This window comes from Orcinus orca, chromosome 8 (assembly GCF_937001465.1).
Source record: "Orcinus orca chromosome 8, mOrcOrc1.1, whole genome shotgun sequence".
NCBI classification, from domain to species: domain Eukaryota; kingdom Metazoa; phylum Chordata; class Mammalia; order Artiodactyla; family Delphinidae; genus Orcinus; species Orcinus orca.
The window spans coordinates 5,490,216-5,514,316 of record NC_064566.1 but is presented as its reverse complement, the minus strand read 5'-3'; the positions used below and the strand labels follow the sequence as shown (position 1 = coordinate 5,514,316).

The 24,101-nt window shown below is 58.3% G+C and overlaps 2 protein-coding genes across 9 annotated transcripts; both read left to right on the top strand.

The window, feature by feature from the left end:
* The first annotated feature begins 2,445 nt into the window (after window positions 1-2,445).
* ANKRD13D (ankyrin repeat domain 13D) lies at window positions 2,446-14,700 on the top strand. Of its 5 annotated transcripts, none has more exons than XM_012536099.3 (15): window positions 2,449-2,997; window positions 3,572-3,707; window positions 3,834-3,958; window positions 4,828-4,873; window positions 4,956-5,099; window positions 5,350-5,539; window positions 11,207-11,273; window positions 11,671-11,752; window positions 11,974-12,035; window positions 12,143-12,273; window positions 13,220-13,377; window positions 13,467-13,580; window positions 13,666-13,829; window positions 13,963-13,997; window positions 14,266-14,700. In XM_012536099.3, exons 1-15 carry the CDS (start codon window positions 2,908-2,910, stop codon window positions 14,540-14,542), a joined length of 1,821 nt encoding a protein of 606 aa, XP_012391553.1. In that variant the 5' UTR covers window positions 2,449-2,907; the 3' UTR covers window positions 14,543-14,700. The 5 variants fall into 5 exon arrangements, with proteins under 5 accessions (XP_033258276.1, XP_012391553.1, XP_012391552.1 ...); XM_012536098.3 differs by having other exon boundaries at window positions 13,909-13,997; XM_012536100.3 differs by having other exon boundaries at window positions 2,450-2,997; window positions 14,344-14,700.
* A 546-nt stretch (window positions 14,701-15,246) lies between these two features.
* SSH3 (slingshot protein phosphatase 3) lies at window positions 15,247-23,703 on the top strand. 4 transcript variants are annotated; one of them, XM_033402380.2, is made up of 14 exons: window positions 15,251-15,906; window positions 16,452-16,489; window positions 17,067-17,298; window positions 18,251-18,369; window positions 18,449-18,520; window positions 18,877-18,942; window positions 19,029-19,217; window positions 19,301-19,394; window positions 19,657-19,785; window positions 19,868-19,914; window positions 20,607-20,753; window positions 20,991-21,191; window positions 21,290-21,563; window positions 22,685-23,703. In XM_033402380.2, the coding sequence occupies exons 1-14, from the start codon at window positions 15,841-15,843 to the stop codon at window positions 22,955-22,957; spliced, it is 1,947 nt and encodes a 648-aa protein (XP_033258271.1). In that variant the 5' UTR covers window positions 15,251-15,840; the 3' UTR covers window positions 22,958-23,703. The 4 variants fall into 4 exon arrangements, with proteins under 4 accessions (XP_033258273.1, XP_012391555.1, XP_033258271.1 ...); XM_004278001.4 differs by having other exon boundaries at window positions 15,252-15,906; window positions 16,449-16,489; XM_033402382.2 differs by lacking the exon at window positions 21,290-21,563 and having other exon boundaries at window positions 15,247-15,906; window positions 16,449-16,489; window positions 22,685-22,927.
* Window positions 23,704-24,101: the final 398 nt, after the last annotated feature.

Here is a 24,101-nt window from a genome sequence, read left to right as displayed (position 1 = left end):
CAGACTCTTTTGTGCCCGATGGTCATTTTCAGTCTCCACGGGGCTGGGGCCTGAGGAGAGGGTCTTGGTGGTGCCAGATCCCCTCCACCTCCACAGCCGGCATCCACGGCCAGCCCAGGCCCAAGCACCCCGGGGCGGGGAGGGGCTCCCACTCCGCCCCTCCTACCCTGTGGGAGCAGAAGGGGTCTTCCGCCCACTGCCAGGGAAGCAGGAGGAGGTGCCTGCCCTTTGGTGCCTGGTGTCATGTTTGGACCGACCGAGCCCACCTGGCCCTCCAGGACCCATGCTGAGGACACCCCTGTGGACAGATGAGCACCTCTGCCCTTGGGGCCACACCGCAGTCTCTGGCCTTCGCCTTCTCTGGCTTTGGTCTTACCTCCGGCCTTGCTGTGCAGCCTCCAGTAGAGGTCCCTGAAGCCTGAGCCTGAGGGATACCCCAGCACCAGGCCTCATGTACCCAGAGGCTCTGTTCAACTTTCTTTTCCCCAAGTCCCTGCCGTCCAGGCCCACACGGGTGATGTCGCTGCTGCCCGCTCCGTGCAGGACTCTGCTGGCAAGGACTCAGCTCCACGGAGCCTCTGAGGAAATGGCTTTTCAGCTGGGCCTCCAGCACTGGGGTGGAGGAGGTGGGGATGCATTTCCGATGCAGGGAAGGGCCCGGCAGTCAGGAGTGGCTCAGGTTGGCAGGAGCACTGTGGGAAGGAGCCAGGCCTGGGAGGCCCTGAATGCAGGCTGAACCCACCCCAGAGCCCAGGGGCACTTAGTGACTGCACGACGAAGATGGCAATGGAGATGCAGCCCGAACCTGGATAGGCTCTGGGGAGTCCTTGCAGGCTCTGGACCGGGGCTGCATGATGAGAGCTGGCTGTAGAACAAGTTGCTTGTTACCACAGGCAGGACGTGTGGAAGGAGGTGAAGGACAGGAGGCAGGGAGACGGGTGAAGGGCCACTGATTCTGTCCAGGGAAGAGATGTCATAATGATGGTGGTGGTAAAGGAAGAGATGCAAAGGGGTCAGATGGGAAGAACGTGGCCCAGTGGGAATGGGCGGGACCTGGGGACGAGACAGAAGTGGGAGTCCAAAATGGCACAGCAGGAGGCCTGTGCTATCACTCAGAGTCACGACAGCCAGGGAGCAGAGCTGGCTGGAAGGGAAGAGGGTGAATGTGGCTGCATCTGGTTTGGAAACTGCTGATGGATTGCATGGGACATCAGGCACAAAGGTGTCCCAGAGGGAGCTGAAATGTGGTCCTGGAGGTGGCATCAGGGTGACAGTGGGAACAGACAGGCTTTCAGCTGGGAGAAGCCAGACTGGGAGTCGGGGAGGGACAACAGGGGCCCCGGGAAAGGGTTGAGAAGACAGTGGAATTAGGAGTCAAGGGCCGGGGGTGGGGAGTTATGTCCAAGGCCGCAGAAATCAGGAGAGGCTGGGCCTGAGACAGTCCCGTTAGATTTGGGGTGAAGAGGGCTTGGAGACAGGGTAGCCTCTTTTAAGGAAGATGGAGGCTAGAGAAGACTGCAGCAGAGGCAGCCGGCAGGGACTGATTTTAGAGTTCTGGACATTCAGAGGCCTTTAAGCTGTCCTAGACCCAAGGACATTACAATGACCTGATGACACCACAGCGTAGGGTAGCAAAGTGATCCCAGAGAGCACAGGAGCCACCTGGCCACAGTGAGAGGGCAGGGTGAAAATGGCAACTAGGGCCTCCCAGCCCAGAGACGCAGCTCAAACATCTACATCAAACTATCTGGTCATTTTTTAAATAGGGAGACTGAAACCAGAAGGTCAGCCTTGGCCAAGCCTGGCCACTGCCTCACCCAAACCCAGGCTAAGGCCAGGGTAAGGACACCGGAGCTCAACCAACGGAGGAGGCCTGCACCCTGGTTCCGGTGTGGGTGGAGGGGCTGGCCCTGATTTCGAAACTCTCCTTCCTCTCCTGACACTGGCAGCAAAGTGCAGCCTCTGCAAAAGGGATGTACGCGATGGATGAAAGCAGCCCTCCAGAAGACCTAGAGCTAGCCAGGCCTGCTCCCCCACCCCCCCGTACCCCCATTCCTGACTCCAGTGTACCCCCCACCCCAGGGCAAGGTCCAGCCTGTGGTGTGCCAGCAGCATACACTGGCCCAGGTCCCTGAGAAAGGTGCTTCAGGCTAAGCTGGTCAGCATTTAGGGGCATCTCAGAGGTGATGGGGAGGCAAGCCCGCACCTCGCATCCCACCCGCACACACAGGCCTGGTCTGTAACCGCGGGGTCTGGGTAAGAACACGGGGTCACAGGCAAGGAACTGCCGGGGAAACGCGCGTACCCCAAGAGCCACCGGCCCGCGGCCCGCTGAGCACGCACGCGCACACTCGCGCTCACGTCCCGGGGACCCCGGCCCCGCCCCTCGCCGAACCGCCCAGTCTCCGGACTCCCTCCTTCCCCTTCCGGACCCGCCAGGATGGGTCTGCGCCGTGTCTGAGACGCCCCCTGCCGGGCGCTGGCGGAGCTGCATCCAGGCCCCGCCCTCCGGAACGCCCTCCGCAGACCCTTCCCGGCTGAGACCCGGGCTGAGACTCAGGTCCTGGCTTCTGCCCTGGCGCACGTGGTCACCAGGGCTGCTGGGCAGCACCCCTCGCCCGCCCCCGGCGAGTGCCGGCCGGGCTGAGGTTTCTGCGGCTGCGAAGCAAGGGCGCGCCAGGCCCGACGCCCCGCCCCGCCTCGGCGCAGCCCCGCCCGCCGAGCCCGCCGAACCCGCCCTCCCCTCTGCCTGCGCCGCCGCCGCTGCCGCCACTGCCGCGGGGGCGCGGGGGCTGCGGTGGGCACTGCTCCGGCTCGGCGCGGACGGGAGGCGAAGGGCCCGCGCCAGGCCCGAAGCCGAGGCGGAGCCGGGCCGCCCCCGCCCGGGATGAGGCGCTGAGGCCCAGCATGGCAGGCCCGGGCCCCACCTTCCCGCTGCATCGGCTAGTCTGGGCGAACCGGCACCGCGAACTGGAGGCCGCGCTGCACAGCCGCCAGGTGAGGCCCATCGGGCGCCCGGGCCGTCCTCCTGGTCCCCCACCCAAATCTGTGGTCTGCATCGGGAGGCCGCCTGCCCGGCTCCCTCTTCCCGGCCCAGAAGAGAGGTCACCTGCCCCTCGAGCTTGGGCTTCTGACCTCGGCTCCCAGCGCTGGGCCTTGCCCTGTCGGTCTCCCCACTTCACACTGCATCCAGCCTCCGAACTCGCGCCGCACCACCCCTAAGCCAGTCTGAGAAAAGCAGCCCGGTCCTGGTCCCCAAGTCAGTCCAAACTCTTGACATCGGCAGCTGCACCTCTACCAGACCAGGCCCTCCCCCCACCCCACCCCCACCCCTGCCCACCACCACCGGGCCCCCGGCTCTGTCCCTCGCAGAGGGCAGGAGAGGTGGGCAGGCCCTTCCCACCTACCCCCTCTCCTCCTTTGCCAGGACACTCAGGCCACCCTTTGCCATTTCCACCACCTGTGTGCTGTCCTTATTTCCTGCAGTGACTCCCAACCCTGTTCATCCCAGTGGCCTTCTTGCCTTGGCCTCTCCTTACTTGCCCTGTGCTGAGTGTCTCATCTCCCCCAGCACGACATCGAACAGGAAGACCCCCGGGGGCGCACCCCCCTGGAGCTGGCCGTGTCCCTGGGGAACCTGGAGTCCGTGAGAGTCCTCCTTCGACACAATGCCAACGTGGGCAAAGAGAGCTGCCAGGGCTGGGCAGGTACTGCAGAGGGCAAAGGGGCTCCCCTGAGGCTGGCAGCGGGGGGTGGTGGTGGTGGTGTGTGGGAGTGAATGGCCAGGCCTGGAGCCATCTAGAGAGCTCCCCTCAGCAGCCCAGTGCCCCCAGTCCTGCAGGAGGCAGTCAGCACTGGGGACCCTGAGATGGTGCAGCTGGTACTTCAGTATCGGGACTACCAGAGGGCCACGCAGAGGCTGGCTGGCATTCCGGAATTGCTCAACAAACTCCGCCAGGTACAGCAGGACGTAGAGGTGTGGCCAGTAAGGGGGGTGTGGGGCGCCATGGAGGGGACCGTGACAGACTATGTGGGGTAACCCTGCCGGGCCTGGCCTTGGAAGGGCACCCAGCCTGTGCAGCATGCTTTCCTGACACTGTCAGTGAGGTCCCTCTCTCTTGACCCCAACCCAGGGTGATGTAGAAAAGAGAGGCAACCAGGCCCACGTGGATGAGGCTTTTCTCCCTTTGGAGAGAAAGCCTTTTGCCAGCATAGAGGGTCCTCTAGTGCTAGAAATCTCAACAGAGCTTTAGATCATGGGTCTCCTGGTTAATGCAGATTTACTGAAAGGCGGATTTCATCCAACTTAGCGGATGCGGCCTGGACTCCTGTCCACCCTTCTCAAAGCACACAGTGGGTGGGTAGGGGGCCCCCACTGGGAGAGCACACTACCTTGTGCCCTCCACCCCGGGGGCAGGGCCCCAGGGGGTCACTATGCCCCCTTTGCAGATGAGGACTCTGGGATCCAGAGGGGGCAGAAGCTCCCCCAGGGACCCCCAGTGGGCTAGTGGCCAGGTTGAGCCTGGTCCCAGGCTTGCAGATGCTTATAGCCTGATGACTTGCAGACCTTTCAGGCCCCACTTGGCCCACCCTTTACTGGGTGGGGTTTGGCTGGGTTGGGGGCAAAGCTGGACCACGGCGGCACATCACACCTCACTGAGGGAATTCCCTGGTTGGCACTCCGTGCTTTCACTGTGGGGGGCTGGGTTTGATCCCTGGTTGGGGAAGGGCTGGGCTCCCAGAAGGGGGCCTGTGGACGAGGGGCTTCCCAGGCCCGCTGGGCCCTGCTGCAGGCAGGGCCCTGATCGGTGCTCTGGTCTATCTCAGGCCCCCGATTTCTACGTGGAGATGAAGTGGGAGTTCACCAGCTGGGGTGAGTGGGGACCTCTTGGCTCTCAGGGGCCTGGGCTGGGGCCGTTGGGAAAGAACCTTGGTGACCTCTGTGCCTCCTGCAGTGCCCCTCGTGTCCAAGATGTGCCCGAGTGACGTGTATCGCGTGTGGAAGCGGGGTGAGAACCTGCGGGTGGACACCAGCCTCCTGGGCTTTGAGCACATGACCTGGCAACGCGGCCGGAGGAGCTTCATCTTCAAGGGCCAGGGTGAGCTCTGGGGGGCTCCCCGCAGGCACGCAGCAGACCAGGGCCCCCAGGTTCTCCCGTGGCTTGTGAGGACAGTGCTGTCCTCTGTCTCTGTCTCCAGATGTGTAAATGGAGGTCGGGGTGGAGGGCGTCCAGAGGCTGAGGCCACACCCCGTGGCAGGAGGTGGCTGAGGGCACCACGATAGCCCTCTGGCCACTGTCTGGTCCTGGCACTTATTCGTCCCCCTCACACCCCCGCGCCGGCTGGCAGAGGCGGGAGCCTTGGTGATGGAAGTTGACCACGACCGGCAGTTGGTGCACACGGAGACACTGGGGCTCACGCTGCACGAGCCTGAAGCGCTGCTGGCCACCATGCGGCCCAGTGAGGAGCATGTGGCCAGTCGCCTCACCTCTCCCATCGTCTCCACCCACCTGGACACTCGCAATGTGGCCTTCGAGAGGTTAGTTGGGCCCTGGCCACACCGTGGGTAGTGCCCTCGAGCCTCTAGTTCAGGCTTCTGGGAAGCTGAGCCCCTCGCAGAGGCTGCTCGGGAGGGGGAGGGGGGTCCCTGCAGACCCGGTGCCTCTTCTGGACCACCTGCTGGTCCTGGGTCCTGTGGCACCTTCCACCTCCTGCACGCCTGTCTATACTGGCAGCTGTCTCCCTGGGAGGAGGCTGGGTCAGGGAGTCCCCAGTTTCCTGACTTCTGACCTCACGTGTTTCCCATAAAAACGAGGATTGAGGCTGCCGTGCAGGGCAGCTGTTTGCAGCAAGGTCGGCTTCTCAGCGGTGCAGCTGTGTCTGGGCCAGAGTCCTTTGTGGGTAGCCTAGGAGCCCACCCTTCCGGCAGGGTGTTATTTCTCTGACAACATGTGCCCCAGTTCCAATAACAGACTTCAGAAACACTTTTTTTCAAAAAACAGCTTTCTTGAGATATAATTTTGTATACTGTACCGTTCCCCTATTTAAAGTATGCAGTTCAGTGGTTTTCAGTATCTTCACAGATACGTAACCGGTACCACCGTCCAATTTTAGAACATTTCCGTCACCTCAGAAAGAAACCCTGTACCCTTTAACAGTCAACTCCCAATCAACTGCCTTTAACAATCAACAATCCCCTCCCCCCCAGCTAATCTACTTTCTGTCTCTATAGGTTTTCCTGTTCTGGATTTTTATATGAATAGAATAATACAATATGTGTGGTCTTTTGTGACTGGCCTCTTTTGCTTAGCGTCATGTGTTCAAGGTTCAGCCAAGTTGTAGCATGTAACTGCTACATTCCTTTTTATGGCCAGGTCCGCTGCACGACTATACCACATTTTGTTTATTCATTCGTCCATTGATGGACATAAGGATTATTTCCACCTTTTGACTGTTGACTATTTGACTATGAAGAATGCTGCTCTGAGCGTTAGTGTACAAGTTTTAGTGTGGACATACATTTTCTTTCTCTTGGGTATTTACTTGCGAGTGGAATTGCTAGGTCCTGTGGTGACATGTGGTAATTAAACACAGATGTTTAATTGTTTGAAGAGCTGCCAGACTATTTACCAAAGGGGCTGCAGCATTTTACATTCCCGTCAGTGGTATATAAGGGTTCTAATTTCTCCACATCTTCACCAACACTTACTGCTCATTATTTATTTATTTATTTTGGTGTTATAACCATCCTAGCAGGTGTGAAGTGGTATTCATTGTGGTTTTGATTTACATTTCCTTAATGACTAATGATGTTGAGCATCTTTTCATGTGCTTATTGGCCATTTGTATATCTTCTTTGGAGAAGTGTCTCTTCAGATCCTTTGCCCATTTTATCTTTTTCAAAAATTAATTAATTAATTTGGCTGCATTGGGTCTTTGTTGCCGCGCGCGGGCCCCCTCCAGCCGCGGCGGGCGGGGGCCACTCTTCACCGCGGTGCATGGGCTTCTCATTGCGGCGGCTTCTCTTGTTGCGGAGCACGGGCTCTAGGTGCACGCTGAGGGCCGTGGCCCGCAGGCCCAGTAGTCGTGGCCTGCAGGCCCAGTAGTCGCAGCTCGCCGGCTCCAGAGCGCGGGCTCAGTAGTTGTGGCGCACGGGATAAGCTGCTCCGCGGCATGTGGGATCCTCCCGGACCAGGGGTTGAACCCGTGTCCCCCACATTGGCAGGTGGATTCCCAACCACTGCGCCACCAGGGAAGTCCCCCTTTGCCCATTTTAAAAATTGGGTTATCTTTTATTATTGAGTTACAAGAGTTCTTTGTATGTTCTAGGTAGAAATCCCTTATCAGCTACATGATTTGCAAATATTTCCTCCCATTCTGTGGCTTGTCTTTTCACTTTCTTGATGGTGTCCTTTGAAGCACAAAAGTTTTTAATTTTCATGAAGTCCAGTTTATCTATTTTTCCTTTTGTTGCTCGTGCTTTTAGTGTCATATCTAACGATACTTTGCCAAATCCAAAGTCATGAAGATTTTCCCCTATGTTTTGTTCTGAAAGTTTTGTAGTTTTAGTTCTTACAGTTAGCTCTTTGATTTATTTTGAGTTAATATTTGTATATGGTGGGAGGTAAGGATTCAGCTTCATTCTTTTGCATGTGACTATCCACTTGTTCCAGCACCGTTTGTTAAAAAGACTGTTAATTCCCATTGAATTGTCTTGGCACCCTTGTGGAAAAATCAGTTGACCAGAGATGTGTGGGTTTATTTCTAGACTCTCAGTTCTATTCCACTGGTCTGTATGACTCTCTTTGTGTACTGTCTTAATCACATGTTGCTTTGTCGTAAGTTTTTGAAATTGGAAAGTATAAGTCTTCCGACTTTGTCCTTCTTTCTCAGGATTATTTTACGTATTCTGGGTGGGTCCCTTGAAATTGCATATGAATTCCAGATTCAGCTTGTCAATTTCTACAAAGAATTCAGGTGGGATTCTGATAGTGTTTGTGTTGAATCTGTAAAACAGTTTGGGGAGTGTTGCCATTTTAATAATGTTAAGTCTTCTGCCATGAACGTTGGATATTTTTCCGTTTTAGATATTTAATTTTTTTTCAATGATGTTTTGTAGTTTTCAGAGTATAAGTTTTACACTTACAGTAAATACATTTATTCTAAGTATTTTATTCTTTTTGTTATAAATTGCATTGTTTTCTTGATTACATTTTTGAACTGTTCATTCCAAATCTATAAAAATACAATTGATTTTTATATATTGATCTTACATCCTGCAATCTTGTCAAACTCATTTTTTAGGTCTAATGGGTTTTTAGTGGATTCCTCATATTTCTTATATGTAAGACCGTGTCATCTGTTAATAGTTTTACTTCTTCCTTTCTAATCCGAATGCCTTTTATTTCCTTTTTTTTGTCTAAATGCTTTGTCTGGAACCTCCAGTAGAATGTTGAATAGGAGTGGCAGGAACAGACATCTTTATCTTGTTTCTGATAAAGAAACAAGGGGGAAAGCATTCAGTCTTTCATCATTAAGTGTGACATTAGTTGTGGGTATGCTTTATCAGGCCAAGGAAGTTGCCTTCTGTTCCTAGTTTGTTGAGTGTTTTTATTGTGAAAGGGTTTGGGTTTTGTCAAATGCCTTTTCTGTGTCTATCGATATGATCACGTGACTTTTATTTTTATTCTATTGATATGTGTTGCTATCAGTTAATTTTCAGATGTTGAACCAACCCCGTATCCCTGGGATAAATTTCACTTTGTCGTGGTGTATCATTCTTTTCATGTGTTGCTAGATTTGGTCGGCTACTATTTTGTGTCCATATTCCTAAGAGGTAATGGTTTATCGTTTTCTTGTCATGTCTTTGCCTGGTTTTAGTATCTGGACAATGCCTCATTGAATGAGTTAGGCAGTGTCACCTCCTTGTCTATTTTTTGCAAGAGTTTGTGAATAACTGGTATTAATTCTTCTTTAAAAGTTTGGTGGGATTCTTTGGTGAAGCCATCTGGGCCTGGGCTTTTCTTTGTGGGTACTTTTTGGTTTGTTTTTGTTTTTACTGCTTCAGTCCCATTACTTGTTACAAGTCTGTTAGATTATCTACTTCTTCTTGAGTTAGTATTGGTAGTTTATGTCTCTCTAGAGTTTGTTTACTTCATCTAAATTATCTGATTTGTTGGGGTACAATTGTTCATCATATTCTTTTATTTATAATCCTTTTTATTTCTGTAATGTCAGTAGTAATGCCCCCTCTTTCATTTCTGATTCTGGTAGTTTGAGTCTTCCTTCTTTGTCAATTCCATTGATCTTTTGAAAGAACCAGCTTTTGGTTGAATTGATTTTCTCTATTGTTTTTCTATTCTCCATTTCATTAATTTTCACTCTAATATTTATTATTGCCTTCCTTCTGCTTGCTGTGGGTTTACTTTGCTCTTTTCCCAGTGTCTTAATATGGAAGGTTAGCTTATTGATATAAGATCTTTCTTCTTTCTTAATATAGTTATTTACAGCTATAAGTTTCTTTCTCAGCATTGCTTTAGTTGTGTCCCATAAGTTTTGGTATGTTGTATCTTCGTTTCCATTCATCTCAAAGTATTTTCTGATTTTGCTTTTGATTTATTCTTTGATCCATTGGTTATTTAGGAGTATGTTGTTTACTCTTCCCATATTCATGAATTTCCCAAGTCATCTTTTTTCTGTTACTGATTCTGATTTCATTCAGTTTTTTTGTTGTTGTCTTTTTTTAATTTTTTTGCGGTACGCGGGCCTCTGACTGTTGTGGCCTCTCCCGTTGTGGAGCACAGGCTCCGGACGCGCAGGCTCAGCGGCCATGGCTCACGGGCCCAGCCGCTCTGTGGCATGTGGGATCCTCCCGGACCGGGGCACGAACCCGTGTCCCCTGCATCGGCAGGTGGACTCTCAACCACTGCGCCACCAGGGAAGCCCAGTTTTTTTTTTTTTTTTAATTAAGGTTGCTTTCTTGTTGTTGTTATTTATTTATTTTATTTATTTATTTTTAGCCACGTTGCCTCTTTGCTGCTGCGCTCGGGCCCTCTCTAGTTGCGGTGAGCAGGGGCCGCTCTTCACTGCAGTGAGCGGGCTTCTCATTGTGGTGGCTTCTCTTGTTGCTGAGCACAGGCTCCAGGCACGCAGGCCTCAGTAGTTGTGGCACGTGGGCTCAGTAGTTGTGGCTCGCGGGTCCAGATGGCTCTGCGGCACGTGGGATCCTCCCGGACCAGGGCTTGAACCCGTGTCCCCCGCAGTGGCAGGCGGATTCCCAACCACTGCGCCACCAGGGAAGCCCTCATTCAGTTGTGATTGGAGAACATTCTGTGTATGATTTCTGTCCTTTCAGTTGTATTGAGGTCTCTTTTATGGCCGAGCCCACGGTCTATCCTGAAGAATGTTTCACATGCCCTTGAGCAGAATATGTATTCTGTTGTTGGGTGGAGTGATCTAAGGATGTCTATCAAGTCTAGTTCGTAGCGTGTTCAAGTCTTCTGTTTCCTTGTTGATCTTCTGTCTGCTTGTTCTATCCATTATTGAAAGTGGGGTACTGAAATCTCCAACTATTATTGTTGAATCAGACATAGCTTTATTTTTAAATTTTTATTATGGAAAATTTCAAGCACATATGAAAGAAGAGAGACTAGTATGATGTTCTCATCACCCAACTTCAGCATTTATCAACATTTTGCCAATCTTTTTTTTAAATTTTTTTTTGGCCACGCCGAACGGCTTGTGGGATCTTAGTTCCCCAACCAGGGATCGAACCCAGGCCCTCAGCAGTGAAACCGCTGAGTCCTAACCACTCGACCGCCAGGGAGTTCCCAACATTTTGCCCATCTTGTTGAATCTACCCTTCCTCACTTTTTTCCTGTTTTCTTTTTCCCCCAACTATTTTAAAGCACGTCCCAGATGTCGTATCATTTCAACAGTAAATGCTTCTGCGTGTGACTCTAACAGATAAGGATGTTTTTAAACCAAGCCCCAACGCCATCATCACACCTAGAAAAATTAATCATTCCCCAGTACTTTCTAGTCCTCAGTCCTCTGTTCATTTGTCCCCAGCTGTCCAGGCAGCCTCCTCAAGGCCCCTGTGTGTTTCACAGCAGGAAGGCAAATTGGAGGGGGTCTTTGGAAGGGACGACTTTGGCCAGAGTTGGGGGGTGTGGGTCCTCATGAGCTCCTGTTTGGTCTGTTTCAGGAACAAATGTGGTATCTGGGGCTGGCGGTCTGAGAAGATGGAAACCGTTAGCGGCTACGAGGCCAAGGCAGGAGAGGCTAGTGGTGGGAGCTGGGGTAGGAGATGAGGCCCAGGAAATCTGCCCCTTCTCCACATCCACCCTGTGTGGAGGGAGACCCAGCAGCCCGTGGGCTCCGGATGCCCTGTGTGGCCATGGGAACAGTGGGGCCCGAGTGCCCAGCCCCTGCTGAGCACACAGGGATTACCCACAGCACGGGCCCCTACCCGGATCACCGAGATGAAGCCAGGAGCATTTTACCCTCATTAGTGACTTCCCGGGGTTCAGACCCCACCCCCTCCACTGTGGGGAGTGAGATCCTATCTGTCCCTGGGGACAGGAGGACTTGGGTCCTGTGCTGGTGAGGCTGAGTGTGGGCAGCAGGCTCTGAGCCCCCAGCTCCCCCTGTGTCCCCCCTGCTCCCCAGGTATACAGCGCCACCAATGTGGAGCTGGTGACACGCACACGCACGGAGCACCTCTCCGATCAGGACAAGTCGAGGAGCAAAGGTAAACCCAGGTGCGCCTGCCTGCTGCCCAGTCACACCGTACGGGGTGGTCACCCTGATCTGGGGTCAGGGCCAGAGTATCTGGGACCAGCTGGAAGGCTTCCCCGTTCCCGTCTGCTCCGCCTTCCACCACAGGGGAGGCTCCCAGGGTGGAGGCTAGGTGTGGGCAGTCTGGGGGCAGTGGCCCCAGGTCCCCTCATGGGCTCCACCCCTTCTCCTTAGGGGGGAAGACTCCATTCCAGTCCTTCCTTGGGATGGCCCAGCAGCACTCCTCCCACAATGGGGTGAGCCGGGACTGGGGGGCGGGGGCGGGGGGCCGACTGGCAGGGCCCACTGGGCGGGGCCGGGCCGGCGCCTCCCCAGCGCTAAGCCTGGTCCTGGGGCCACCCAGGCTCCTGTGCAGCAGGCAGCCAGCCCCACAAACCCCACCGCCATTTCCCCCGACGAGTACTTTGACCCCAACTTCAGCCTGGAGTCGAGGAACATCGGCCGCCCCATTGAGATGTCCAGCAAAGTACAGAGGTGAGGTCTGGGGGCTGGCGGGGGGTTTCCCTCTGGGACAGGGGACCCTGCCTGGTGCCCCCGAGCCCTTGCAGACCCTGTCACACACAGGGCCCCCTGGAGTGGGGGACTCACTCACCCAGCTGGCTGCCTTCTCGACTCACTCCCTGGGGGCCGGGCCAGGTCTGCTTTAGCCATGGTCCTTGGCACCCAGCTCGGGGCTTGGCTCAGAGGACTGGTCGCTCTTCTTGGTGAACGAATGAATGGGCAGCACCACCCATGTATGGTTTTCTGTTCAACTGAACGAGCACCTGCTGGGGGCCAGCTTGTGGCAGACAGGAAGGGCACGCGGCTCTAACACCTCCTGGCTTCGTGGCCCAAGGAATCACCTTCCCCTCTGAGAGTCTGTCCTCCCCCTCAGTAAAACGAGAACAGTTGCCTTTGGCCACCTGCTCACAAAGGTGCTGTGAGGCTCTGATGAGCCGTGACTTCTAGTGCGTCTGGTGGGCCCAGCACTGTGCCAGGAACCTCACGTGGACTCCCTCAGCCACGCAGCAGCGGGGCTGGGATGCGACCCCAGCAGTGCGGTCCCGAACTGTCGGGCTGTGCGGGACCCCAGAGTACGGTGAAGTGCGACGTGCTGGCTGGCTGTGGGCCGAGGAGGAGGGCAGGGCTGTGGACGAGGCGGGACTGAAGCCAGGAGCTCAGCCCTGCCCTCCTCGTCCAGGAGAGCTGAGCTGGCACAGAGCGCCCGGGGCCCAGCCTGAGCCCAGGGCCGGGGGGCAGCTCAGGCTGTAGGGCCAGAAGGACATAAGCTCCTGGGGGAGGCAGGCAGGAGCAGCTGAGCAGAGAAGAGGGTCCCCCAGGCCAGGTGGAGAGCAGTAGAGGCAGATGTCCAGAGTAGGTGCGCCTTAGCAGAGGGGCCACCAGAGGTTCCTTGACCCACGTCCTGCGGTTGGCCGGGCAGGTTCAAGGCAACACTGTGGCTGAGCGAGGAGCACCCGCTCTCCCTGGGTGACCAGGTGATGCCCATCATCGACCTGATGGCCATCAGCAACGCTCACTTTGCCAAGCTGCGGGACTTCATCACCCTGCGCCTCCCGCCCGGCTTCCCGGTCAAGATTGGTGAGAGGGTGGGCCGGGCAGCAGGAGGGCCCCCGGAGTGGGGTGGGCACGGGCTGCAGGGCTGGCTCAGGCTCGACATCTCCTCACAGAGATCCCCCTTTTCCACGTGCTCAACGCCCGCATCACCTTCAGCAACCTGTGTGGCTGTGACGAGCCCCTGAGCTCGGTGGTGCCGGCGCCCGGCTCTGCCATCGCAGCTTCAGGTACCGCCGTGGGCGGGCGCGGGGCCGTGAGGTTCGCTGGTCTCTGTGCACCAGGGGCTGAGCACGACCCCTCTGCTGCACCCAGCGAGCCCCTTCCCCTGTGAGGTGGACCCCGCCGTGTTTGAGGTGCCCGACGGGTACAGCGTGCTGGGCGCAGAGCGCAGCGAGCCCCTTCGCGACGAGGACGACGACCTGCTGCAGTTTGCCATCCAGCAGAGCCTGCTGGAGGCGGGCACGGAGGCGGAGCAGGTGGGGTGCGGGCAGGAGCTGGGCCCCGGGCGTGGGCAGGGGTGGCAGAGGTGACAGCTCCGGGCTCTGGCTGCTGCAGGTGACTGTCTGGGAAGCCCTGACCAACACCCGGCCTGGTGCCCACCTTCCCCAGGTCACGGCTTACGAGGAGCAGCTTCAGCTGGAGCGGTGAGGCCCTCCGGGACCTGCCAGGTCCATGTCTCAGCCCCGCCCTGCCTCGAGGACCCTGCCGGCTGGGGGGGTTTTTGGCTGGTGGGGTCAAGTAGCAGGGAGGTGCTGGCCCCAGGACCCCACACCCTCTTTGAGGCCACCCTCCATCTTCCGTGCTGCCCACCAGCGAGGGCGGCACGAGGGATGGGGAGACAGGGCCCGGCCTTGTCTCTTGTCTCCGGTCCTCGGGTCCCAGCCTCCCTGTCCTTATCTTCGGCCTCTGCAGCCATGTCCCAGCCCTCGGCCTCCTCCCCAGCCTTAGCGCTCACGGGTCTGCTCTCCCCTCTCATGCCTCGCCTGGAAGGGCCCTCCAGGAAAGCCTGCAGATGTCCACAGAGCCTGAGGGTCCGGGGGCCCCTCTCAGGGCGCCCCCGAGCTTTGAGGAGCAGCTTCGCCTGGCCCTGGAGCTGTCTGCGCGGGAGCAGGCGGAGTGGGAGCGGCGGGGGCGGCGGGAGGAGGAGGACCTACAGCGGACCCTACAGCGCTCGCTCACGGAGCTCTGAGCCCCGCCCTCAGGAGGGCTGCCCGGGGCTGCACCGCCCCCTACTTTTGTAACTTATTTATTTATAGACACTCTGCTGCTGCTGGGCTTGGGGCCTGGAGCCCTGCGGCTGGGCGTGCATTGGAGACTGAGATGGAAATAAAGAGACCCTCAGCAGCAGGCTTGCTCCGCTCATTGGGGGGGCCGGGGGGGGGGAGTGCTGGGGGGCACCGAGGGGAGACACTGTGGGCAATGGCCTTAGACTTGGGTTTGAATCCTGACCGTGGTCCCCTTAGCCCCTCTGAGCCTCAGTGTCCTCAGCTGTAAATGAGACCGCCTCCCACCCCCAGGGCTTCTGGGAGGGTAAAATGAGCCGACAGGTGTCAGGTGCCCTAGTAGGTGCTCCCTGAACGTCAGTTCCCCCGAGCCCTATCCCACCTACTGGAGACCCCGGTTCTTCCGGCCACACAGCCAGGCTTTCCGGGAACCCACCCCTGCTTGTGTCAGGGACGGGGAGAGGCTGGTTCTCCGGACTCTGCCGGGTCAGAGGAGGCCCTGCGCCCCAGGCCTGCGTTCCTGACCTGACTCCGGCAGGTTCTACTGCAGTGACATTAGACAAGTCACTTCCCTCTGCCGCCGCTGTGAACCTGCTCAGCCCTGCCCTGCTCACCTCCGAGGTGGCCCTGAGGACCTGCTGTGAGCCTCAGGGGTTAGTTCTAAACCCACCCTGATATCCCCTGAAGCTTCGAGTGTCTCTCAGTGATTCATGCTGAGTGGAAGCGCCAGGGCCAACCGGCGAGGAGAAAGAAGTTTGGGGTGCTCCCCACTTAAGACCCACGGGTTCTGGTCCTCTCCAAGACCCGGGTCCTCAGTCCTTCCTCCCTAGGTCCCATCTCTGCTGCTAACAGAACGGTTGAGGCCCAGAGCACAGCTCAGGTGACCTAACTGGGCGGAGCAGGGAGGACAGGGGCAGGGGCACCTCCTGTGAGGAGGGACCGAACCCTGAACCCAACGTAGGCTGCCCCTTCCCGCCGCCGTTGCCGGGCTCCACACCTGCGCCCCGCCCCCAACGTGTTTCGGGGGGCGGGGACGAGGCGGACCGAACCTGTGGAGACACGAAGGGAGGGGCGGTGGCCACTGTTTGCGGGCTCCTCAGGTCGGGCTGGACGGGTGTCTGGCCCTTTAAGGTCCGCCCTCGAGGAGGTGCCAGGCCCTGGTGGCTCCGGACTCTCCTTCCTGGTCCTGCGGGGCAGGGACTCTCCGTGGGGCTGCGGGAGGGTGCTGTGCCCCTGCCGGCCCAGGTGCCCCCGGTCTGGTCCCATGGCCCTGGTCACAGTAAGCCGCTCGCCCCCGGCCGGCGGCCACTCCACGCCTGTGGGGCCCACGGTGAGTCTGGCTCTGCTGTGGTCCTGCCCACGCAGCTGGCTGCCAGTTGGGCCTGGGGGAGTGTTTGCTGTCCACGGGCAGCCTCCCCTGAAGCCTGGGGGTGTGCGGAGGGGGACTTCAAGTCTCAGGCTGTGGGGGGGAGGGGTTGGGGGGGGAATCTTGAGGCAATCAGGAACTCGGACCAAGGCGAGATCCGGAGCCGTGACCGCCTGCGGAGGCCCTACCCCGCTTTGGGCCCAGACAGGGGCCAAAGCCTCAGGCGCTCCAGCCGCGACCGCCCGCACCCCTCCCCCCCCCGCCCCCTTACCTCCGGCCGGTGGACCGGAACCTGGGCCCGGGCTCCCCCAGTGCCTCCACGTGGAGAGTGGACTGCAGCGCCAAGGGGACCTGACCCCCTTTCTGGTTCCATTCCCCACTGCGGGGAGGGGCGGTGTGCGCGGAGGGGGCGCGATCCCTCCACCATCCACCACAGCAGCCCTGAGACAGGGGAGAGGAGAATCCTTCCCTGCCTCTTCACTCTACTCTGGGGGCTGCTTTCTCAGCAGGACCAGGTGTCCCAGCGCAGAAGCCGGCTCCAGCGAAGGTGAGCACCTCTTCCCAACACACGCACCTCTGTCCAGCCGCCAGCCTTGGCCACAGCCATCCTGGAGGACTTGCAGCCAAAGCCCACTACGTACTATGTGGGGCAGTGTTGCCAGTAGGCACAGCTGGTGGGCACAGCTGGCTGCCTTTGCTTTCATCTTCCCCCTGGTCAGTTGGAGCTCCCTCACCCACTGTCCTGGACCTGGCTGTGGCCAGTGGTCACGAGCCAGTGGGCAGCATGTGACGGCAGGGCCTGAGGACTCCTGAGTCCCCACCAGGTTCACAGTATCTACTGAGTTAGGCAGGTGGGAAGGAAAAGGAAGCAGCCTCCACTCCTCCTCAGACAAGAACAGGTGGGCTGGAGGCTTGAGAGCCCCCAAGGCAGTGCTTCCCAAAGTGCTGGGGCAGCATTACCTGGGAACTGGTTAGAAATGCACATTCTCAGGCCTCCACTCCAGGTCCACTGAGTCTCTGGGGATGGGGTCCAGCACGTTTTAACAAGCCCTCCAGGTGATTCTGACACACCCCTGTCCTAAGAGCTACGATGGGCCATCATGGTTTCCCTGCTCCCCTGCCAGGCAGAGCTTTGCAGTACTCGGCGGGGCTGTCCTGGGACTGCGGGATGGAGGCGATGATGGAGATGCAGCCAAGGCCAGCTCTGAGCCAGTGGAGGACCCCCCCGGGGAGGAGCAGCCCCACGGGGACCAGACAGACGACGGGCATGGGCCCCAGAGTCTCAGGAAGCAGGAACAGAGTCAGCACCTGCGCCTCATGGTGGGGCTGCTAAGGCCACAAGACGACATCCGCCTGGTGAGGGCCCCGTCCAGAGCCCTCTGGCCCTCTGAAAGGGGAGAGAGCCACTCCCCAGGTGGGAGGAGAGGGTGGAATGGGGCCAGTGTGTGTGTGTTTGGGGAGCAGTGGTGTGAGAGCAGGGGGCCCCCTGGGGAGCGTAGCGGTTACCCAAACCCCGATGACTCTGCTGTTTCGGCTAGAGTTGTCTTAACAGGGCGATCCGGCCATGTCTTCGGGTCTCTGGAGAGCTGGGAAAGGATGGGGAGGTTTGTCCGATGTGAGCCTGTAGGGTCAGATTAGGTCCAAGAGCTGGGAATTACCCAGAGGCGGGTTTCTGTTCAACCAGCACAAGACCTTCCTTACTATGTGAGTTGCCCACAAATAAACTGGTGCTCAGGGGGGCCTGCTGAGCACCCACCGTGGGCTCATGTGCTGGAGGGGCCCGTGCGGGAATGGGACACAGGCGGGAAAGTGAGGACCAGTTCCCAGATGCCTGTGGAACAATCTCACTGCAGCAATGGGAAAAACAAGATGCAGTCAGTTTTTTGTAAGGCAGAATTAATTCCACAGAAGCACCATCCTTTATTGTGAAACTGTGTTCTTAATAGTTCTTTGGTGAAAAACATTCCTTGAATCAAATTATGGTAATGGCAAGTGGAAAGGTGTTTCTTAAACCTCCTTCCTAGGCAGAAAAAAAAAAGGGCAATCTGTCATGCCCATTCTCCCCTTTTGTTCACACACACCCTCTCTGAGAAGAATCTTTCTAAACATTTTATTGGACCATGAGATCCCAAAGTTGGGAACCACTAGATTGTAACCACTGATCTGGTATCTGGGAAGAGAGGGATGGGTGCGGAGGGAGCAGGTGGCAGGTCTGTTCTAGACCCGGCTGTGTGTCAGGTAGGGGTGGGGGGAGCAGGGTCCTCTGGGTCACTGTGACCCCGGGCTTTTCCCTTCCCATCTTCCCCAGGCAGCCCAGCTGGAGGCGGCCCGGCCCGCCAGGCTCCGCTACCTGCTGGTAGTTTCCACAAGAGAACGTCTGAGCCAGGATGAGACAGTCCTTCTGGGCGTGGATTTCCCTGATAGCAGGTGGGAGCAGGGAGAGGAAGGGAGGAGGGCAAGGAAGGGAGGTGCTGGGTGACAACAGCTTTCCCTCTGTCCCTGCCAGCTCCCCCAGCTGCACCCTAGGCCTGGTCTTGCCTCTCTGGAGTGACACCCAGGTGTACCTAGATGGAGACGGGTAAGAGGTGGCAACTGGAGGGAAGGGAAAGGAGAGGGGCCAGAGGGTGGAATAACTAAGTGTGATGTATGGGGGGTGTGTGTGTGCAGGGGTGTGGTGGGTACTGGGGAGCAACTGCAGAACTCTAGGCTGGGCCTACTCTCAGCTCCACTTGAGATTCACCGTGTGATCCTGGGCAAGTCACCTAACTGCTCTGGGCCTCAGCTGCCCCATATCTGGCAACAGGGCTTATTTGGAAGTTTAGATGATGTGTGTATATTTTGAGGACCAGCCTTAGGTGGCTAGTGGGTAGGCCTCTCAGGGGGCCCTGTCCCAGAGCCAGGAGCTGGGTTCCACCCCCACCTGATCTCCCACAGGGGCTTCAGTGTGACATCTGGTGGGCAGAGTCGAATCTTCAAGCCAGTCTGCATCCAGACCATGTGGTAAGGGGCTGGGTCTTGAAGATGGCTCAGGGTCTGGGTAGGGGCAGCAGGGAGGACAGCGTGACCCAGCCTCTCCTCTGTCCCAGGGCCACACTCCAGGTGTTGCACCAGGCATGTGAGGCGGCTCTAGGCAGTGGTCTTGTGCCAGGGGGCAGTGCCCTCGCCTGGGCCAGCCACTACCAGGACAGACTGAGCTCTGACCAGAGCTGCCTCAACGAGTGGATGGTCATGGCTGACCTGGAGTCTCTGCGGCCTCCCAGCATCGAGCCCGGCCGGTCAGTACAGGGAGGGGAGGAGAGGGGGCTGTGCCACGGCAGAGCGGGGAAGGGGCCCCTGGACTGATGGGCTCGGTTCCCAGGCCCTCAGGACAGGAGCAGATGGAGCAGGCGATCCGGGCTGAGCTGTGGGAGGTGTTGGACTCCAGTGACCTGGAGAGCATCACTTCCAAAGAGGTGGGCAGGGTGCCGGGGACCAGGGCGAGAGCCGGGTCCTGGTTGTGGGGGCCTCCGGCTGGGCCCCAGAGTGGCCCTCTCCTTGGAGCCTCCCACTTTAGCTTTCCTGCTGTCTAAGCTGTTCCCACGTGCCTGGCCTCAGCTTCTCTGCCTTGATGGGACAGAGTATTGTCCTCAAAGGCCCTTCCCTCCCCCAGGGAAGGCTGGGGCATCGGGAGCCTCACAATGCACCCCCAGCCTCTCCTCACCCTCCTGCCTGCAGATCCGCCAGGCCCTGGAGCTGCGCCTGGGATGCCCTCTCCAACAATACCGCGACTTCATCGACAACCAGATGCTGCTCCTCATGGCCCAGCAAGACCGGGCGTCCCGCATCTTCCCCCACCTCTACCTGGTGAGCTGCAGGCTGAGGGCTGGGAGGTGGGGCCTGCTGCAGCTGGGGGAGAGGGCCAGTGACGCCCTCTCCGTGCTCACAGGGCTCAGAGTGGAACGCAGCGAACCTGGAGGAGCTGCAGAGAAACAGGTAGGGTTTCGAGCCCTCCCAGGACTGCCCGCCCTCTGTCCTCCCCGTGGGGAAACCTGGCCAGAAACCCCCAGAACCCTCTCAGCAGCCGCTAGCTCTGCTTCCAGCTCCGCCCCTGGGGCCGTTCCCCTCATATGGGCTCAGGCGGGGACAGGGGAATAAGCTACCCTGCTGGTCTGCTGGCAGCTCCCCGGCCCCCTCTTAACCTCCCCCAGCTGTAAAGCGGAAAAGCCCCTCTTCGCCTGACCACGTCTCTGGGAGAAGGGAGAGCCCCTCTCCCGTAGGAGACCTGGCTGCCCGCTCCCAACGGCTCCTGTCACTTGTCCACCATGGGCTTTCGGGAAACCTGCTGTGACCCTTGTCATCCAGCTGCTGCAGATCCACCCCATCTCAGCTGAACTCCGAAGCCCTGCTCTAACTGACTTCTGACGATAACAGAAGGGCGCATGTTGCAGGCCGCCCAGCAGCTACCTGGAAGTGGGGTGGGGACGGGCCAGGGGGGACAGTACTCAAGCCCAGTGGGGTGAACCGATTTGCTCAAGGTCACCGTCATCTCCTCCTCCCACCACAACTGTGCCGCCCCCACCGGACCCTCAGAACCAGAAAACTAACACCCAGGTCCGCCGGCTCCTCTGGCCAACGGGCCTGGTGCCCATGGCCACGTCAGCCTGGCCTTGTGCCCCGTGCTGCAGGGTGAGCCACATCTTGAACATGGCCCGCGAGATTGACAACTTCTACCCCGAGCGCTTCACCTACCACAACGTGCGCCTCTGGGATGAGGAGTCGGCCCAGCTGCTGCCCCACTGGAAGGAGACGCACCGCTTTGTGGAGGCTGCAAGGTCGGGCCGTCCCACCCCTCCGCCCGCCCCATCCCAGCTTCCTGCCGTCCGGGGCCCATGCCCTCCTCCTGCCTGCTCTGCCCTCAGCTTTTCTGGCCCTCAGGGTCCTTAACCTCCTTTCCCCTCTGCTCTGGGAGGTGAGCCCACCACCTACCTACCTGCCTTTCCCCGACACTGACAGCATGGCAAGGGGGCGGGGGAGAGGGAGGGGAAGCTGACCCGGTTGGGCCTCCACAGAGCGCAGGGCACCCGGGTGCTGGTCCACTGCAAGATGGGCGTCAGCCGCTCGGCCGCCACAGTGATCGCCTACGCCATGAAGCAGTACGGCTGGAGCCTGGAGCAGGCTCTGCGCCACGTGCAGGAGCTACGGCCCATCGCCCGCCCCAACCCCGGCTTTCTGCGCCAGCTGCAGACCTACCAGGGCATCCTGACTGCTAGGTACGGAGTGGGGGACAAGGGGAAGGGGGTGGGTGGGGGTGGGTGCTGGAGGTTGTGGCTGGGTCACTGGAAGCTGACTCAGGGCCACCCCCTCGCAGCCGGCAGAGCCATGTCTGGGAGCAGAAAGTGGGTGGGGCCTCCCCAGAGGAGCTCCTGGCCCCCGAGGTCTCTACACCGTTCCCACCTCTTCAGCCAGAACCCGGGGGCAGTGGGGAGCTGAATGTGGTGGGGTTGGAGGAGAGCCAGGCAGCCCCAAAAGAAGAGCCTGGGTCACGGCCCCGTATCAACCTCCGCGGGGTTATGAGGTCCATCAGCCTCCTGGAGCCATCCTCAGAGCTGGAAAGCACCTCAGGGGACGGTGACCTGCCAGAGGTGAGGCTGGGGCTAAGGAAGCAGCCCAGGTTGAGGCAGAGGGGGGGCCAAAATGAGGAGGGGGCAGGTGGCTGGAGGATGGAGAAAGTCCAGGACTGGGGCTCGGCTTGGCCCTGAGCGGGGGGCACCTGAGCAGGGGGACCACACCCTGGGCAGCTCCTTTTCATCCCCTCAGAGTAGCTGAGGAGAACCGATGAGGACAGGCGAGCGCTGCCTTCCACGGGAGCTAGAGAGCAGTCACGGGACAGGGCCATCTGGTGGGCTCCATGGCCAAACCAGCCCTAGGCTGGCGGCTGCAGGCAGCTCTCAGCCTGACGCAAGGACTTGCTACCTAAGCTGCAGGGCTGCCCAGCCTTGGAAGGAGCATCCTCCCCAGGCCAGGAGCTGCACAACCAACTGTTGACCCCAGATGGGTGTAGATAAGATGATCTCAGCACCCCCTCCCCAATCGGAAGGGCAACCCATCGAAGGATGGCGTGCAGAGGGGTCATCGCACTCACACAACTGAAGTGCTGGCTGAGTAGCTAAGCAGCCTCTCTGTGCTAAGCGCTGCAGGGCACAAGTGTAAGACCTGGCCCTTGCCTTAGGAAATCAGGCCCCCCATGTGACTTGAGTCCAAGGTAGCTGACCCGGAGGGAGAGCTCACCTCACAGAGGACGGGAACATTTGGGAAAGGCTTCCTGGAGGAGGTGGCACTGGGTGTGGAAGGCTGGAGGGAGGAACAGATGGTTGATGGGTGGGTGTGTGTGTTCCTAAAGGCAGGGTGTCCTCACTCAGCACCCAGCCCAGGGCCCGGCACCCGGAAGATGTTTCCCTTGTGGCTCATGGGACTGACTGTACAAAGCAGTGGGGGGCAAGAGGAGGAGGAGAGGACCCCAAGGACGCGGCGGGCGCAGGGGAGCTAAGGAGGGCTTCTGGGGGCCAGACAGGTGAGGGCTGAGGAGCAGTGGCAGTAGGGCTGGGGCGCTGCCTTCCCTTCTCTGACCTGTGAGTACCTGTAGTAGCTTTTTCTGTATTCACTCAACAGATGCTCTGCATCTACCCTTTTCTAGGCTCTGTGCTCTGTGCCCCTGCCTTGGAACGACTTCGCCGTGATCTTCTTTATACTCTCATCCTTCCAGGTTTTCTCTCCAGAGGAGTTTTCAGGTGAAGACCCTCCACAGCCCTTCCCTCAGCTCTCAAGCGCCAAGGGAGGCCACCAGGCCCGCAAGGGGCCTTGGCCTGCCCTGAAGTCCCGCCAGTCTGTGGTTGCCCTCAACAGCGCCGCCCTGGTGGCCAGCCGGACCCGGGCCTTCCAGGAGCAGCGGAAGGCTGGCTGTCCGTCCACACCCAGGCACCAGAAGGTGGTGAGGCAGCCCAGCGTGGATGACAGTGGCGAGGAGGGCGAGGTGTGAGCCCACACACATTCCCATGCCCCCCTAGACACAAACAGAGGTGCCAGGACACAGCTCCTGGGATGAGCACCCCTCACTCCTGTCGGCCTGTCCACGTTCCTCTTAGCTCCTCCCCAGGAGGCCCCAGACTCCCGTCACTACAGCCTCAGCACCTACAGCCTTAAGTCTCAGACCCATGTCCACCTGTCCAAGGGCTCAAGATTTCCTCCACATTTGGGGATGTCGTAGAGAGACTGAAGGTGCCTTTGCGGGCAACAGTACCCTAGCTTCATTCTCACCTGCTGCCTGAAACACACACTTGCAGCCATGGAATAAAAAACAGAGTTTCTCAGTGCAGAAAGGCTAATGCTCCCTCCCTCCCCTACTCCTGTCTGCCTCATCCCCCCGACCCCATTTCACTCCTGGGGCTCTGCAGAGAACCAGTGGCCCCCAAAGGCCGAGAGTAACCTCAGTCCCCAAACGTGGGAGTTTCTGAGGAGTGGGGAGCCAGAGCCCTCTGATGGGGCTGGCCGGTCAGCCTCCCTCACACCCCCCATAAGCAGCCTGAGTCTTCTGCTGCTGCCCCCAGCACCTTCCACCTGCACTGCACTGGAGCACAGGGCACTACGCCAAAGAGTCTTCTTTCTCAGCTTCATGGCCTCTGGCCAGTTTTTCATAGTCTTAATAGTGTCTGGCTTTGTACTTAGAAAGAAAAAACATTTTCATATTGTTTTCAATTTTATGATAAAGCTTGTCGGTCCACTCTTTCTCTGGTTGCACAAGGAGTGTGGCCTCTCCTTACCCCTTCCAGTCTCTTCATAGTTCCCAGGTTATCTTGCGACAGGCCCGATTGGGGAGTGGTGTGTTTGGGGTGGGGTGGGAGGAAGAATGGGGAAGAGAAGAGGGGAGGTGGGCGCTATCTCCCTCATCTCCAGGGGCAGGGCCTGGGTAAATGCTAGCTGCCCCGCCCCCCTCAGGCAGGTCGGCAGGGGAACAAGTCTACACTGGACAGCAGGTGCTGGGCTCTGTCGGGGCAGCGGAAGGGAGTTACCCATGAGGAAATGGAAGCTGTCGATGCCTATGTGGACAGGACCAAGCCCGTCCCAGAAGCTAATTCTCCTTTTGGGCACTTGATGCTAGTTCTTGAGCACACTTTGGGTCCCAA